General features: G+C 34.4%; 2 protein-coding genes across 5 annotated transcripts; both read right to left on the bottom strand.

Annotated features, from left to right (window-relative positions):
- On the bottom strand, nt 1-3,256 carry LOC115769157 (monocyte to macrophage differentiation factor). Of its 4 annotated transcripts, XM_030713853.1 has the most exons (6): nt 2,648-3,006; nt 2,244-2,585; nt 1,239-1,455; nt 985-1,175; nt 711-930; nt 1-654 (listed from the first exon to the last, which is right to left on the bottom strand). In XM_030713853.1, exons 3-6 carry the CDS (start codon nt 1,407-1,409, stop codon nt 364-366), a joined length of 873 nt encoding a protein of 290 aa, XP_030569713.1. In that variant the 5' UTR covers nt 1,410-1,455; nt 2,244-2,585; nt 2,648-3,006; the 3' UTR covers nt 1-363. The 4 variants fall into 4 exon arrangements, with proteins under 4 accessions (XP_030569713.1, XP_030569712.1, XP_030569714.1 ...); XM_030713852.1 differs by lacking the exons at nt 2,244-2,585; nt 2,648-3,006 and adding an exon at nt 3,153-3,256; XM_030713854.1 differs by lacking the exon at nt 2,244-2,585.
- Nucleotides 3,257-14,284: 11,028 nt separating this feature from the next.
- LOC115769154 (insulin-like growth factor 2 mRNA-binding protein 1) lies at nt 14,285-16,482 on the bottom strand (the record flags this gene model as incomplete). The annotated part of the gene is made up of 4 exons (XM_030713848.1): nt 14,285-15,101; nt 15,188-15,343; nt 15,644-16,352; nt 16,439-16,482. Coding segments are annotated over 4 exons (1,335 nt in total), but the record flags the coding sequence as incomplete, so codon positions are not given.
- Nucleotides 16,483-16,487: the final 5 nt, after the last annotated feature.

Below are 16,487 nucleotides of genomic sequence, written 5' to 3'. Positions count from 1 at the left end.
TTTTCTTTTACCGATTATCTTAAGAATCCGTTGCCTTATTCTAACAAATTGTCTAATATTCTACAACTACAACTATCGTACATAAATCCGTTTGATGAACTCAAGTAAAGCATAAAAATAAATAAATCTATATACTTTGTACAAAATTTGGCTAATTCTGGAGCAGTGATATATATGGGTGGTAGGTAGGAAGGAATACATTCTGGCTGGCTCAAAATTTACAATAAAAAATAAAAAAACTGAAAATCACTAACTTAAATTTCTGTGGGTCACAATTATCAATTGATGAATCCGCGGCTCAGTTAAGTACGTTAAACGATAATGTTCTTACAGTCATAAGCTTCACGACGACTTGGGCTATACTTAGTTACTAATTTGTAAATGATTGGAGTCATTTGGATACAAGTTTACTAAAATCGCATAATAATGACAGCCGGCGGCGAGCACCACAAAGAGATGCCAAATGGCGTGCGCCATGGGAATCAAACCATCTGACTTAAAAAAGATAATGCCCAATATATAGAAGGCACCGCCAAATTTGAGCTGCATCATGCCATTAAAATGGTGTCCGGTAAGCATTACAACTACCGCTGGTCCCAGACCCATTACAATATAAAAGAATGTCTCCAGGCATTTGTAGCGTTCGTGGTAAAGCTGTAATTAATTCAAATGACGATGAATGAGATAGGCACACGCAGCAACAAGTTTACCTGTTGATAAGCAATCCCAATGGCCGCCATAAGCCAAATAATCCATTCCATGCAAAACAGTATCGCCGAATGGTCCGTATTCTCTAGCGTCAGCCAGGGAAAATATGAGCCGGCAATAAAAACATAAATCATGGCACGATCGCATCGATGCAATACATTTTTGAGACTCTGATACGTTTTCCAGCCAAATGCGGGCCAAGCATCATAGTTTTTGGGGGGCCTAAAAAGAGATAACGCTGTAGCCAGCATATGCAACTACATATTGTAGACTCACTTGTGTTCGGCGCAGTAACAAGAGCAGTGAAAAAATGTGGAAACTGTGAACAGCATACAGAGCGTGGTGCCATAGACCCAGGACACCAGATACTGGCTAGAGCTGTTCGAGCGCTCGAAGAGCTTTATGACTGCAAACACGGCGGGTACTATCCAAATACCATGAGTTATAACGTTAGCCACCTGCTCGATCTTTGTAAAGGAGTTGATATTAATAACTATGTATATAACATGTGCGTATATGATATTACTTACCTCTGTGGGCTGGTAGGCACAGCCGGGCTTGGCTTTTGCATTCTTCCATTGAATACTGCGCAATTGTAGCTTTAGCTTTAAATTCGATCGGATAATGCATTTCCATACGTGACTGAATAGATTGTCCAGAAATGAGTATTTGTTTTGTATATCCTGCACAAGATTGTTCATCGTCCGCTCCCACAGCTCGCTCTTCAGCCGGCCCCCGCTCGCTACACTGTGAAAGGCCATCACCAGCCATTATTATTAAATATTACTCCATGCATATATGATATACATTGATAAATTTATTAGTAGCTCGAGTGATTGACAGCAGACGCTGATAAAGTAGCCAAACCCAATCCCTTTTATGATAGCCCAGTGATAGCGAGTTGCATTGTTCTTTTATGTTTATAGCTTGATTGTTTTGATTGCTCGCCTTATCAAACATGTCGCGACAAACAAGCGACGGTGTCGAGTTGATTGCGGATTAGCTGGACAGAATTTGATAGGTATATTCTTCAACTGGTGTCTACCTTTCCTTGTCTAACTGGCTAATTGATTTGTGTACAAGTGGGCGGCACAAATGCGAACGCGTTTGATCTGTTCGAACGGATCATATTTAGCTGAACTTGCCGTTGTTCAAATTAGTAAAAGATTTAAGCTTATAACCTATTCGTATCTCTGGTATTTATGATTTACTAACATATACATTTACCTTACCAAGTCTTTCTTTTCCAGAGGGCAATTCAAGATTATTTGAAATCTATTTATATATGGTTTAACTAGGATTTTGGAATTTCTATTTGAATAAAAATTGCCATAATCGAAGTATAGGGCAGTGACACAAACTTGCCCCGAACAGGCCCGCTTTAAAGCCCGCCAATATACATATATATTTCGCTTAAGTACATATATATTTCCAGAGCAGTTTAATAGTGCCTTTTAAAAGGTTATATGCACATATGTGCTGGGCACTGCTCCTATGTACATTGCATGTATATATTATGCATTTCATTCAATTACCGTTGTCGTCGTCTTATCAAGTCAGCTAGAGAGACACGACACGCTCTGGGACTTAATATTGGCTCAAAGTCCAATCACTCGACGGGGCAACGGAAGCCTTGTATCGACCAGAGATTTTTTTTTAATGCATTGATGTACATTTATATAAACCAGACACACAAAGTCGCCACTTGCTCCAAGGTCAGCATGTGCCCGTGACAGCGCCGCCCGCTGTTACAGCTTGAATGTTGTTAGGTATGTGACCACCCACAGCCCCACCTCTCTCTTTCTCTCTCTCTCTCAATCTCTGTCGCCCTCTTTCTGTTTGCGGAACAGTAACAACGACGGGGCAACAGTTGTTTTCTGTAGTTCGTCATGCTTATTATGAATTATGCATAGAAACACACACACACACATACACTTACACTATATTGCAGATGTAATGCCTTTTGGCTGTCGATGCCGTCTTGCCCGGCAACGAACGCCCCCACTAGCAGCCACCCCAATTTCAATTAATTTCTAAAGCAGAGCATGCTAATCAGTCTATAAATAGCCCAATAGGCAGCGGGCGGGACGGGCCTAGTTGTGTTGTTCGTACTGTTTTTGAATGGGGATTAGACAGACAAAGCTGGACATATTCCCAGTCCTATGTGCGTCAGAAGTGTTTACACTGCAAAGCTTCTAATTTAATTTGTTAAGCGTCGCTATGGCAGTGTTAGTATGCCAATTTTTGTTTGGTATAACACACACACACACTCACGCACAGCCAAGCACATACACCACACAGAACACACACACGCGCACATGCTTATAAGCCGACAGACCGCGACGCTTCCTTCTGCATTTAAAGATATGTAAATGCATTGGAACATAAAGTTTACAGCGCGCGCAATTAATATCGAAGTGAATTCTTTAATTAGTTCAGCTTACAGATTGCTGTTGTTTTTATTGGCACTTCTGGTTGCGCTAAATTGAAGGCACTACACCTTATGTTGCTGTTATAGTTGTTTCTGTTTGTTAACTGTAAATACATTTATGCTTTTATGCTTTTTCTTTGGGACGATTAATGTGGTCATCGATGGTTCTGTTAATCGATAAGAATTTCTTTCATACTGCACAGGGTGACCGCATATCGCAAAATGTTGGCTGCACAGCACCAAGAACTATCGAATATACAAGTTCACGATAGCTTAAGCGTAACAATATTTGCGCGTATACAAATGCCTATGCGCAAGCATGCCAACTATGTTTGAATTAGTGGCGGTCCAAAAAGAACCAGGGCTGAATAGCATTCGGTTATTGCGAAATTGCCAGCCTTGATTTTTTCATGTGTGCCACCACTAGCTATATTTCTTGTTACAGTTCAATGTTGAATCGACGCAAGAAAGAGAATGTCGTTTCGCACGATTGTGAGGCAAGCATGGCAGTGCTGCAAGGTGCCGCAATGCATCGCATGCTTCAGCCAATGTGAATAGTCAAATTCATTGATAACCGATAACTAATCGATAATTTGGCCTTAGATGGCACCATGTTTGAAAAATGCATTTGAGGATGTGTATACGAAAAATTCATTTATTGAGTGAATTTCTTTTCGTTTTTTGTTTTTTTTTTCACATGTACACAAAAATTTTACTTTATGTTTAAATTTGTTTTGTTTTTTCAACATTTTAGCAGGGTTTGCCTCTAGATTGATGTTGGGATGTCGTGTAATCGTGGGTGTACATTTTTTAGTTTATTCATATGCTTGAATTTATATATGTATGTAGGTATGTACATAGGTAGTTAGGTTAAATGTTGTTGTTTTGTATGTTATTGGGTTGGATTTTCACAATTTGTGTTAGTGTTTAACAATCAATTACACACCGAAAAGGGAAAAATGTTTAGTTGACGAAATACACAGAAATGTACAATTCTTTTGTATTTGTCATAACTATAAGCAGACGCAGACCTTTGGGACTGGTCAGAAAATGTTTCTTGGACACACACATTCGCACATTCGTGCAAATCTTGCAAATAAACGATTAATTTCATTATTAATATATGTTAATATTTAGTTTGCTTTGAATCTAAACTATGACACAACTGACACCGAGAAAGCTTTCTTATGGGTTAAGTGTTTTTTTCATTATTATTATTATCATTATTTTTGCGTGTTTATGTTTATTTTCCCTATTAGTTTTCGTCTGATTTAAATGACAGTTGCAAACATCAATTGAGTGGATATATGTTAGTAATAGAGACGTAGTTATGTATATGTATGTATATCATCCATAAAACATTTGATCTGGCTTTACTTGCAGTTTGGTTACGTTCACAATTAAAACAATTATATATGTAATTAAATATGATTTGTTTGTTTTTGTTTTTGTTTTTTTTTTTTTCATTTATAGAATTTTTCTTTGTATAGGAAACAACAAAAATGGACGCAAAATTATTGTTATTTGTTTTTTGTTTTTCTAAATTTCAATATATATGTATATGTATGTTTAGTATATGAATTCCTTGTTGGTTTTCTTTGATTTGCTTCATACATGAATTTTGTATTCGCTTAGTGACCCATTTTGCCTTTATGTTTATTTAGCTATATAGGAATATGCAAAACGTACACTTAGTATAAATAGTATTGTTACCAGTATGTATGTATATAAATGCAGCTCTAAAACTTGTATGCCTTTACGGGTTTGTTTTTCATTTTTGCCATTCAAATACATTTAATAACATTTCTATAGAAATATTCAAAGCTGAGGTAGTTAATTCATTTAATTTTTTTTCTTTCTTTTTTTTTTTGGTTTTTGTAGTTTTTTAATTTCGTTTTTTTTTTTTGTAGTTTAGTTAGTATAGTATGTATCGTATAAATGTCTATATAAATGTACTTACACGCATTTTGTTTTAGTTTATATCTTTTTGTTTTGTTTCGTTTTCATTTGGTTGTGTGTTTTCTGTGTTTTTGCGTTTGTTTTTTTGTTTAATTTTAAGTTTTTGCCTTTGCAGATACACATACTACACATGTATTAAATTCATAATATTTTAGACAAGTTTGCTTTAGGTAGAGGACTTGAATTTGGGTTTTATGGAACAGCAGTACACACATATAATTAGATATATACGGGCACATACATACATATATGCATTATATATGCATCATATTGACAGCGTTTGGCCCTCAACACACATTTTGTTGGCATCATTTTGTTTTTGGAGGTCGGTCGGTTGTTCGACGAGCTGAAAACGAACGGAATGGAACACGCCGGAAAACTTCGAGACAGCTACAAACGGAAAACGTTCATCGAAATTGAAATCAAAAAGAAGAAAAACCCAAAACCTGAACCACAACTAACGAAAAAGTAAACAATATTCAAATAAAAAAGTTGGGAGCTGTTTTTTTTTTTTTTTTTTTTTTGGTTTTTTTTAATAATATTTTACTGTTTTTTTTGTGTGTTTGTTTTGTTATATTTAAAATATTTATAGATATTTAGCTCTATAATGTAGATATAATGTACAATGTAGATACATTATGTCGTCTACATTAGTGTAGATTATTTATGTAGATTAATGAACTTAACAAATAATATGTAGACGACGAAAAAAAAACGTTTAACTATAGATAGGTACTTTAAAAATAATTAAAGTAAAAATAAAAATATTGTAGTGTTATTATTTTTATGTTTTTGCGTTTTTTTTTTCTCCTCAAGTTACTTGTATTTTTTTTATATTTGCATATATATATATATATATATATATATATATATATATATATATATATATATAGATGTATATATATATAGTTATATTTTGTTGCTGTATTTATGGTTCTGCACATATCTCGCCATTTAAATGCTATATAATGTTTGGGTTTATGAATGGGTGGAAGATCCAGCGAACAGCTTTAATTATAAACTACTATCACACAGGCAAACCGTTCGCAGGATTTGTTTCTTAATTTTTTGCTTGTTTTTTTTGTATTTATTTTTGGGGATGCGGTGAAATGCACAACAAAATGGCGTATTTAATTAATTCATTTGCATTAAACACAAACAAAATAATATATATATATAGACGAATAGAGCAAACCAATTAATTTGTAATTATTTTATGAAAATTCTGCATATATATACACATTTATACAAATATATATAATTATCATGTTGCATGTTTTATATATATATATATATATATATATGCAAGTATATAAATTGTATGTAGGTTTTGTGTGTGTGTGTGTGTTTGTATGCGGGATATTTTGATGCTCAAACTAATTGGCCAATCGCCTTTTATTTATAGTTTATTTCTTTTTTTTTTTTTAAATGCAATAAACATAACGGTAACTAAATATATGTTGTAGCTCAGTCTCCAGTTGATTACCGCATGAATTTATTACAAATAAAAAATAAAAAATTTAATAGTAAAACACAATATAAATACATTATATAGAAATGTGTTCAAAAAATGCGAAATATACAAAGGGAAAATATAAGCGAAACACAAAAATGTAAATCATAATCTGGTTTTTCCGACGATTTTCCATTTCTTTTTTTTTTTTTTTTTGTTTTTGTTTTCGTAAACTTTTGTTTCGATGCACTCTAGAGTTTGGTGCTGCGCTGTTGCTAAATATTAAATAAGCCTATTTTAGAGCCAATTGTTTAAATGGAAGTTACACAAAAAGTTAAAAAAAAAGCATGCCAAATTATTTGTTTTTTTTTCTTTCTTTCGGTTTCGATTGAGTTTTTTTTTTTTATACAATCTTTTTTTCAAGTTTTTGTTTTTTTTTTTTTTTTTTTTTTTAGAGATTTTAGCTTGGGGCTCGCCTCATATATGTGTGTATATATGTATACGTGTGTACAATATATAATCATATCTATATATAGTATGCATGTGAATTGTTTTTTTTTTGGTTTTTTTTTAGTTTTTTTCTTTGCCATATTTCATTAATTTTTTTTAGTACATGTAGAAGCTTACGGCTGACAAAATTGGTTTTCAGTTATGTAGGGTATATTTTTTTCGTATGTGTTTTTTTTTCAACGTTTCGCTTGTGTATGCTCTTATATGCTAAAAATATATATATGTATAATAGTATTTCATAGTTATTTCACTTGCATTTCATTTCATATTTAAAAGTTTGAATAGTCATATTGTTGTTCTTGTTGTTGTTGCCTGTGTGGGCAACGGTTGTTTATGTGCATGTTTCATGCCATACGTTTCAATATTTCAGTTTGTGTGCATTTTAGTACAGTTGTGTCGTATCCGAGTAGTTTATAACGGTTCTGTTCTGTTCGGTTCGGTTCGGTTTGGTACTGTTCTAACCTGTTCTAACCTGTTCTAACTTTGACCTTGTCCAGTTATTTACGTTATTCTTCTTCTTCTTTGTTTTACTGTTTTCCTTTGTTACTGTTTCATTTCCAATTCATTCCGTTGTATTTGCTGCTGCTGACTTGAGTTTTGCGTCCAAATTTTTTCTTTCTTTTCTGTTAACAAAAACCATTTAAAACAAAATTAACCCCCAATTTTGTTTTTTTTTTTTTTTCATTTTGTTAAAACTGTTTTCTTTTTTTTTCTTTATAATTAAGAATTAAAGTTTTAGAATTCTTCACTTTCTGGCGTGCTGCTTAGAGTTTCGTCTGAATACCATTGTTGGATCGTTATTCGTTTAGTATTTTTTTTTTTAGTATTTCACTTGCTTTTGCTTTATTAATGTGAGTGACGGAATTTGGGCTATTTGCTGCTTTGCTCGGCTGTTAACTTGCTTTGCGTGTCTCGTTAAGCCAACTTTTAAAACTCGCTTTATATCGTTATTGTTCATCGTATCATCGTATAAAAAAGTGTTTCAGTTATCAACTGTTCCCCCTTTCAAACATTCACTCGCCTAACAATTGAAAACAAATTTTACGTTTAAGAAAATCCCTAAATTCTTTTTATAATAGACAAAAAAAAAAAAAAACAAAAAACAAAAAAAAAAATAAATATTGATTTGTACTCACGATGTTTGTACCGCTAAAAACTTTATGTAAATATGTAAATATATGTATATAAAAAAATATGCCCTTTTAAAAAGTATCTTCCCTTTCGTTATTTCCCTCTTCTTTTTTTTTTTGGATTTTTCTTGTGAGTTTTCTTTTCTCGTTTTGTTTTTTAAAGTTCAAATCATTATTCGTCTTCTTCAAAGAGTACAAACTTTAAAGGTTTACGTTAAGAAATTATAAAAATAATATATTTAGATATACACAAATACATATATATATGTACGTATATATATATATATATGTATACATGAATAAAATAAATAGTAAATTTTAATCGCAAAGCAATTTTTTTTTTTGTTGAAGTTGTTGCTGTTCAATTCAAATGTCGAAGTACTTTTGAAGTCTGGTGTGTGTGTGTGTGTGTGTGTTCGATATACTTCGTGTGCGTGTGAGTGTGAGTGTGAGTGTGAGTGTGAGTGTGAGTGTGAGTGTGAGTGTGTGTGTGTGTGTGTGTGTGTGTGTGTGTGTGTGTGTGTGTGTGTGTGTGTGTGTGTGTGTGTGTGTGTGTGTGTGTGTGTGTGTGTGTGTGTGTGTGCGCGGGTGTGCGGGTGTGCGTATAAAAATGTACATCGAAAGCATTTTATAAAAATAATAATTTTTTTAATTTTTAATTTTTTGTTTTGTTTTTAGTAATAGTTTAAATAGTTGTTAAATTTTAAAACGAGTTTATCACACCTTAAACGTTATCAGTACTTGGCACAACTTACAACACAAAAAAGTACTTTTAGAAAAATTAAATTTTAACTTTCGCTTGTGGATGTTGTTTTTATCGTGTGAAAAGAAAATGAGAAACGCTTGGTTTGTGAAACTGTCAGTCCTGGTCTGTGTGTGTGTGTGTTTGTGTGTGTGTCTCTCTATGTGGTAAATAAAAAGGTACAAATTATGAATAAGAAACAAAGCTGTATATTTGAAATGAAAGGCATTGAATCAAGTTCTGAAATGTAAAAGCCAACACCCTGCCATATTCCTAAGCTAACTGTTGTCGCGACTAGTTGTGAGTTGGCAACTGTACCCAGTTTGGGGTCTGTCGCTATGCAACACTGCAAATTGCAAATTGCAAATTACAAACAATTTCACATACCAGCGTTTTCAGTTGTTGTTTTTCTGTTGTTTTCTTTTCCAAGTTGCAAGTTAAAATTTAATTTTCTGCTAACTTCTTTTTAACCACGTTTACTGGGTCTCATTATCATCATCATCATCATCATGCTCCTAATGCTGATCGCTCTCTAGCTCTCGCTCGCTCTACACCTGCCTTTAATAACGATATAAAATAGCCTCTAAATACTAAAAAATAATTTCTTTGCTGCTCTCTAAACTTTGCTCTTTTCTTCGCAGTCGTTTTCAACGCGCACGCTTCAACCTCACGTAATCTTGTAATCTTTTGTCTTCTTCTTTAAAAAAAAAATGCTTCATCGTTTATAATTATTATTATTATTATTTTTAATATTATTTCTTAATAGTGTTTGGTAAACCCCCCTCATTTATTATTTTTTTTAATATTTATTTCCTTAAACAGAGCAATTAATAGCCAATAGTTAGTTAGTTAACTCAACCACTCTGCTCTCACTCACTCGCACTCCCTCGCTCTCTCTTCTCTCTCTCTCTCTCTCTCGCTACCTTTTGCTACTCTCTTTTCTCTTCAGCATTTGGAATTCTATGCAAAATAAAAACAATGCAAGTGTTCAAAAACATTGCCATGTTTTTTCTAGTTTACATTTTTGGAATTTTTTATAAAAATTCGTTTTACGCTTTTTTTTTTTGTTTCGATTTTTCTTTTGTTTTTCATCTCATATATATAATTATATATATAGTTAAATAAAATGCTTGGACATCGCCGCCAAACATGCATAGGTCATAGGTCATAGGGTTCGCTATATATAGTAGTATATAAGTATATATGCTCTTTGTATTGACAACTTTGGACATTTTTCCTATGCGCTTGCGCAAACTTTCAAGACGTCACACAAAAAAAAATTATATATATTTTTATATATATATGTATGTATGCATACTCAAAAAAAAAAAAATAAAAAAAAAAAGATTACATTCTCAATTATAACAAAACAAGTTTCCATTATTACGCATTTTTCAACATATACACATACATATGCATATATAAATATTTATAAATATTAAATGTTATATGCCTAGAAAAACTCCTTTTATATACACTTGATAATAAACCCCATCTTCATCATCTTCTTCTTCGTCGTCGTCAAGCTACACAAAAGGTTCAGTTATATAGTCTGTAAATGTATGCTTCTTCTTCTAGTTTTTATTTAATAGGAAATAGCACAATTTGAACAAGTTCTCACTTTGTTAATTCCTTAATGGGTCTGGTGGATCTGGGTCTGAGTCTGAGTTTTGGTCTTTATCTGGATCTGTCATTTCGGCATATAAAAATAAAAGGGCTGCTCTCACTATATAGAATATATATATATATATATTTTTTCACCTGTGCACTTATGTATCCGACTTCACTGTGGCTTCAAAACAGTGTTGGTAAATTGCGAAATCGACTATGCTTTGGTCTAAACTGTACTCCCGCCGCTCTCCCTCTTTTAACTTTGCTCTCTTCTTTGATATGCCTCTCAGTTGTAGTTGTAGTTGTAGTTGTTGTTGATTTTGTTGTAGTTGTTTTTGCAGTTGTTTTTGCTTTTGAGTTAAATGTTGCATGAACTCTTCAGGTTTCGCAATGCTTAAAAACTATCATAAATTGGATTTTATGATTATTTTCATTCAATATTTTGTTTTTAGTTTTTCTTTTCTGATTTTGCTTAGCTCACACTTTACATATTCGTTAGGTTGCTCTTTTGCTTAGCTTTAAGTTTTATTTTAACATTTTATTTCTTTTACATTTATAATTTGTTTTTTTGTATTTTTTTTTTTTTTTTTTTTTTCGTTTTTGTTTTTCCATATAAGATAATGCACTTACATTGAGGTATTTTAATTACTTTTCAATCTTCATCAATAGATCTTTTTTCGCATGTTTCTTTCCTGTTAATATTATGTTTATGCCGAAAAAATATCTGTCCTAAACTGTCCTAAAACTGCCCTAAAATGCTTGTATATGCTCTTCTCTGCTGTTGATCAATGTTTGTGTTAGTCAATTTTCGAATTTGATTTGAGTTTCTTTCGTTTTTCTTGTTTACGCGAAACAACAACTTTGAATTTTCATTCTTTTTTTTTTTTTTTTTGTTTTTAGTGTTCTGGCCGAAATGTTGATTTTTGTTGTTCTATTTCGTTTTTAAATGCACGAATATAACAGTTTAAAATGCAAGTGTTATATAGGCAAAATTAACGCAAAACCCGAGCTGTTAACTTTCTATTGTAATCTAAATATATATATTTCACATATACATATGTATATATGTACATACATACATATATATATTTATGTATATATAACCAACTTAATGCAGTAAGAAAACAAACAAAAGAGGAAATTATGTACTAATATATATAAATATATATGTGCGTGTGTGTGTGTAAATATGTATTCATGTTATGTATTTATGTATGCTTGTATGTATGTATGTAATGTTAACAAAACAAAAAAAGTATGTAAAGACAAAAAAAAAAAAATTAATGTAATAATAAATCGTCACGTTATATTCTATTTATGTATATTTCAACAAAATTGGGCTATTGTCTTGGTTCTTGGGTATGTTTGATTGTTTGTTGCTCCGATTCAGTTACATCAGTTACGATTTTAGCAGCTATGGAAAAAAAACTGTTATACACTATAAATATATATATAGTTTATGATCTATAATAGATCTTATGCATGTATGTGTTTGACGTGTTTTCACTTTTATTTTAGGTAATTTAAATAAAGTATTTTTAAAAGAATGACAAGTTTGTTACATGTACATTTGAGTATGTACGAAACAACATTTAAACTATGAAAAATCTATATAACCATGGGCCCGCCTTTCGGCCGATCTCATGTTGATCATGAAATATATATGATGATCCGCAGGGATAGGCCTGAAAGGGGCCGCATATTGAAAGCTATGTGTAATATAGTATAGGTCTTGTGTGTTTATGTGTGTGTGTGTGTGTGTGTGTGTGTTGTGATTTATATAACAGCTTGTTTTGTTCCAATTTTAAATTTCTTTTTTTTTTTTTTTTTTTGCTTCAATATAACACTTTTTGTAACACTTGTTGCTCGTTTTTTTCGTTATATAAAAATTAACATTTCAGCACCGTTATTTTTGTTTTTGTTTCAAGGCAAACAGATTACAATGCTCTCTCACTTTCTCTCTAAATAACTCTGGCTCGCTCGCGCTCTCGCTCCGACTCTCCTCTCCTCTCTCTTCTCTCTCCCTCTCTAGCTTAGTTCGCTCAAACAATATTAACAATTCAGTTTTTTTTTTTTTGTTATATACGCATTCTCGAAATCTCAAATTCTCAACTCTCGAAAACTATTATACAGCTGTACACTAACATTGCTTGCTTGGCATCAGGTGAGAGACACAACTTAAATAATAAACTATATAATTCGTATGCCTATATAATTATGTGTGTATGTGTGTGTGTGTGTACTGTTATATGTTTCTGTTATGTTATACTATATAGTTGTCATACATGTGCTGCGCGACTCAACTCTAACTGTCGACTTGGCGCGTATAAGAGTTGGTTGCGCTGTCTGCTGGCTGATAAATATAAGAGTACAGACAAAATACATATATACGATAAGTTATATACATATGTATTGCATGTAGACATTTATGCTCCTATGGAAAACTCTTCTATGGACTCTCGCATTGAACACTTGTGTGTTGTATTTTTGTGGTATTTACGCTTCTCGCTTCAAAGATTTCTCCTTTTTTTTTTTTTATTTTACATGTTTTTGATTTTAGTTGGTTTTCACTTGTTTTGTTTTGGTTTAGTTTAAAGGGGTTTTACAGTTTAGTCGTAGTTTTCTTCTACTCTTTTTTTTTTTTTGTTGATATTTTTTCTTGCATTTTTTTCGTTTTGCTTTGAGGTGGGCTAAAGTTTACACCTGCTTGCAATTTGGGTTTTCTTCAATTAGGAAATACAAAAAATAATATTAGTAATTATAATAATTAACATACAGTTTTTTCCTGTTCTGTTTTTTATGCCGCTGTCGTCATCTGATTTGTGTTCTTCTTGCATACAATTAATAACTGTTACAAATTTAAAATTTTCAAATGCAAATACGCTTAAAAAAATGTAAATAAAAAAAATTATATATATATATATTAATACATATATATATATATATAAAACAATCATAAAACACACACACAAACCAATTGATTGTTTGGTTTTTGTTTTTTTTTTTCTTTCTTGTGTTCACTTAATTTACGCTTACTAAAGTTGATTAAAAAAAAAAAAAAAATAATTCATTAAAAAGTTGTAATTTTATGTTTTCTATATATTAAAAAAAAAAACGAATTTGCTGCTGTTGCGATTTTTTGAAATTGTTTCTTTTTTTTTTTTTGTTAATTTTTTTCTCGCTCTTGTTTTTGTTTTTTTTTTTTTTTTTGCATTTCCTTTTGTTTTTACTTGTAAATTTCTTTTCATGTTGCAAAAATGTTGAATAATTGTTTTTTGCTGCGGGGGCTGTTGCAGTTCTGTGTTTAAGCCTGGTTAAATGTAGCTTTTCCTTTGCATCAGGCTTAATGCAAGTTTTCTTTAAATGATAGCCTGTGTGTGTGTGTCTGTGTGTGTCTGTGTGTGTGTGTGTGTGTGGTTATTTAGTAAAATTAAAATTATAACAAAGGTTAGGCAGCGCGCAGTCACATCACGAGAAACAACAACAATACAATGCATTGCCGTATAACAGTTTGGCCCATTTATTGAAACGGCGCCGAGTTTTATTATTAATATGGTTTTTTTTTATAAGCAAGCATTTCATTGTTGTACACAAAATCTGTTAGCTCTCCCCTTTGGCCGTCTGCAACTAACTGCAAGAGAGGGAAAGAGCGAGTTCTCAGCCGCATCTGCCTTGTTGTTGCCGGTTGCTTTTACTGCTGCTGCTGCTGTTGTTTTTGTTGCAGTTGTTGCAGTTGTTGCTGTTGTTGCGGTCGCGATTTGCTGTTACTGTTGTTGTTGCTGTTATATTCTGTTATATTTTTTGAATGATTTTGAATTTACTTTGCTACTGCCCTTGCCAGTAGTCGAGGGGCAGGCATTTAGCGCGTTTACGAGTTTGTCGAAGTTGAGGGACGAGAGTTCATCTTCTTCTTCTTCTTCCTTTTCTTGTTGTTGTTGTTGCTGCTGCCTGATTATATAAAGCGGAATAAAAGTTTATGGAAAACTGCCACGGCAAATCCAAATGTTGTTGTTATTGTTGTTGTTGCTATTGCTATTAATGTATTATTGGTGTTGTTATTCAAGTTGTTTGCTGTTCTATTTGGGTTGCCCCCCCCCCCATCTGGCCCTTCCCTATCCCCATGCATGCAGCTTACTGCTGGGAGCTCGCCAGCTGCTGCTGCTGCTGTTGCTGCTGTTGCTGCTGCTGCTGTTGGGTGGCGGCCGATGCGTTGCCGGGCGGCGGCGACGGCTGCTGCTGCTGCAATTGATGTGAGGACGCTGTCGACGACGCCTGCTGCTGGTGATGCGCAGGTGGCGCCGACGACGACGACGCCGACGATTGATGATGCGATTGCGGCGGCAGCGGCTGCTGCTGCTGCGACGGCGACTGTTGCTGCTGTTGTTGAGTCCCACTTGGCGCAGCGCCGGCTAGGTTCTGCTGTTGTTGCTGTTGTTGTTGTTGTTGTTGTTGTTGTTGCTGTTGTTGCAATTGTTGTTCTTTGGCAGCTTTCTGTTTTTTGGTCACTGGTGGCGGATTTGTCGATAGCATCATGGCGCGAATTCGTCGCTGTGCGGACTACAAAAGAGTTAAAGCAAAGAGTTAGCATTAGTTTACGAACAATATATGGAACAGTTGACGGAACAGTTCGCCGGGCCACCTACCTGAACGCTGTAGAATGGCCCAATGATGTGTACAGGTGTTTCCTCATCGCCGCCTGAAGGTGGCGCCAGCGCATGTTCTGGCAGCTTAATGACGCTACCCGTCACACGTTGCAGCTCACGCACGTTCTGTCCGCCCTTGCCAATGATGCGTCCGACCTGCGAAATACAATTACCTTTAATAACAGTACAGAAAGAAAACAAATAAAAACAAAACACAAATTTGTCGATATACGATTCACGACACGTTAATATAACAATCCAAATCTTTGAAATTGGCATTCAGCAAATATTGTTAAATAGAACTATTTATATTATTTATAGTTTGGGTCTGGGACAGCCTCAAAAGTTGTTATATTTGGAACCAGTTTGCTTCTGCGGGTTTGAACCAGTTCGGCCGAAAATCAGACTGCAGCCTTAACATATGTATATAGTACACCTGTACATCTGTATACACACCTGAGAACTGGCGACAAGTAGCTCAACGGTAAGGCGGACATCATCGGTGCCGCACATGAAGCCCTCCTCGCGCATCTTTTCAAATATCATGTACTGCGCCTTCCACTGACCCTCCGGTGTGCCAACAATCGTGACCTTGCGCTCCGTTTGTTGGTCCAGCGGCTTGTCGGCGTCGAGGGGCGCAATTTTGAGGGATGCGCTTGAGAAGCGCATTATGCTGCGTATGTGCGATCCCTTGGTGCCAATGATTGCCCCAACGGCATTATTCGGTATATACAGATATGTCGTCTCCTGCATATCGTTGGGGAAGGCCGGTGGCACCACGCTGGCCGGTGTCTTGGACATGGCAAAGCTTTGACACGAGGGGAACGGCATGCTCGTGTTGAAGACCATGCCGTTGCCCGGTGTCGACATCATTGCCATGGGATGCAGACCGGGGAACATAAGGCTCTGAGGCGCCATCGCCTGCAGATCGTTCTCATAGCTTTGGCGCAGCTTGGTACTGATTTGGTTTTCCGCACGTGACATATTCTCAATCAAGCCCTTCACCGTTATGATCCGCTCCAAATTGAAGCTATTAATGTCATTAATTGAGCTAACGGTTATCTTCGTGTCCGTATCCTGCATAATGCGTTTAATAGTGTTACCGCTCTTGCCAATAATGCGACCAATTAAATTATTATGGGCGAGTATCTTCAGGCAGATTTCACTAGAATCGGCGAAGGGCAGAAGAGGTGGGCATCATGTTAATATCGACCGGAATAGATAAATGAACTGCTAGCTATCTCTACTTACCCCTTATTCGTGGACAGTGCCTCCTGTTGCATAACCTCCAATATGCGCT

This window comes from Drosophila novamexicana, unplaced genomic scaffold (assembly GCF_003285875.2).
Source record: "Drosophila novamexicana strain 15010-1031.04,08,12 unplaced genomic scaffold, DnovRS2.1 tig00002523-arrow-arrow-pilon, whole genome shotgun sequence".
Lineage (NCBI taxonomy): Eukaryota > Metazoa > Arthropoda > Insecta > Diptera > Drosophilidae > Drosophila > Drosophila novamexicana.
Note: the sequence above shows the minus strand (reverse complement) of the source record. Positions and strands in the feature narration are given on the sequence as shown.

Coding starts and splice junctions, on each gene's coding strand:
- LOC115769157 (XM_030713852.1), bottom strand. CDS start 1,409: ATGAACAATCTTGTGCAGGATATACAAAACAAATACTCATTTCTGGAC. Junction 1,176..1,238: donor GTGCCTACCAGCCCACAGAG/GTAAGTAATATC, acceptor TCCTTTACAAAG/ATCGAGCAGGTGGCTAACGT. Junction 655..710: donor TTGGGATTGCTTATCAACAG/GTAAACTTGTTG, acceptor AATTAATTACAG/CTTTACCACGAACGCTACAA.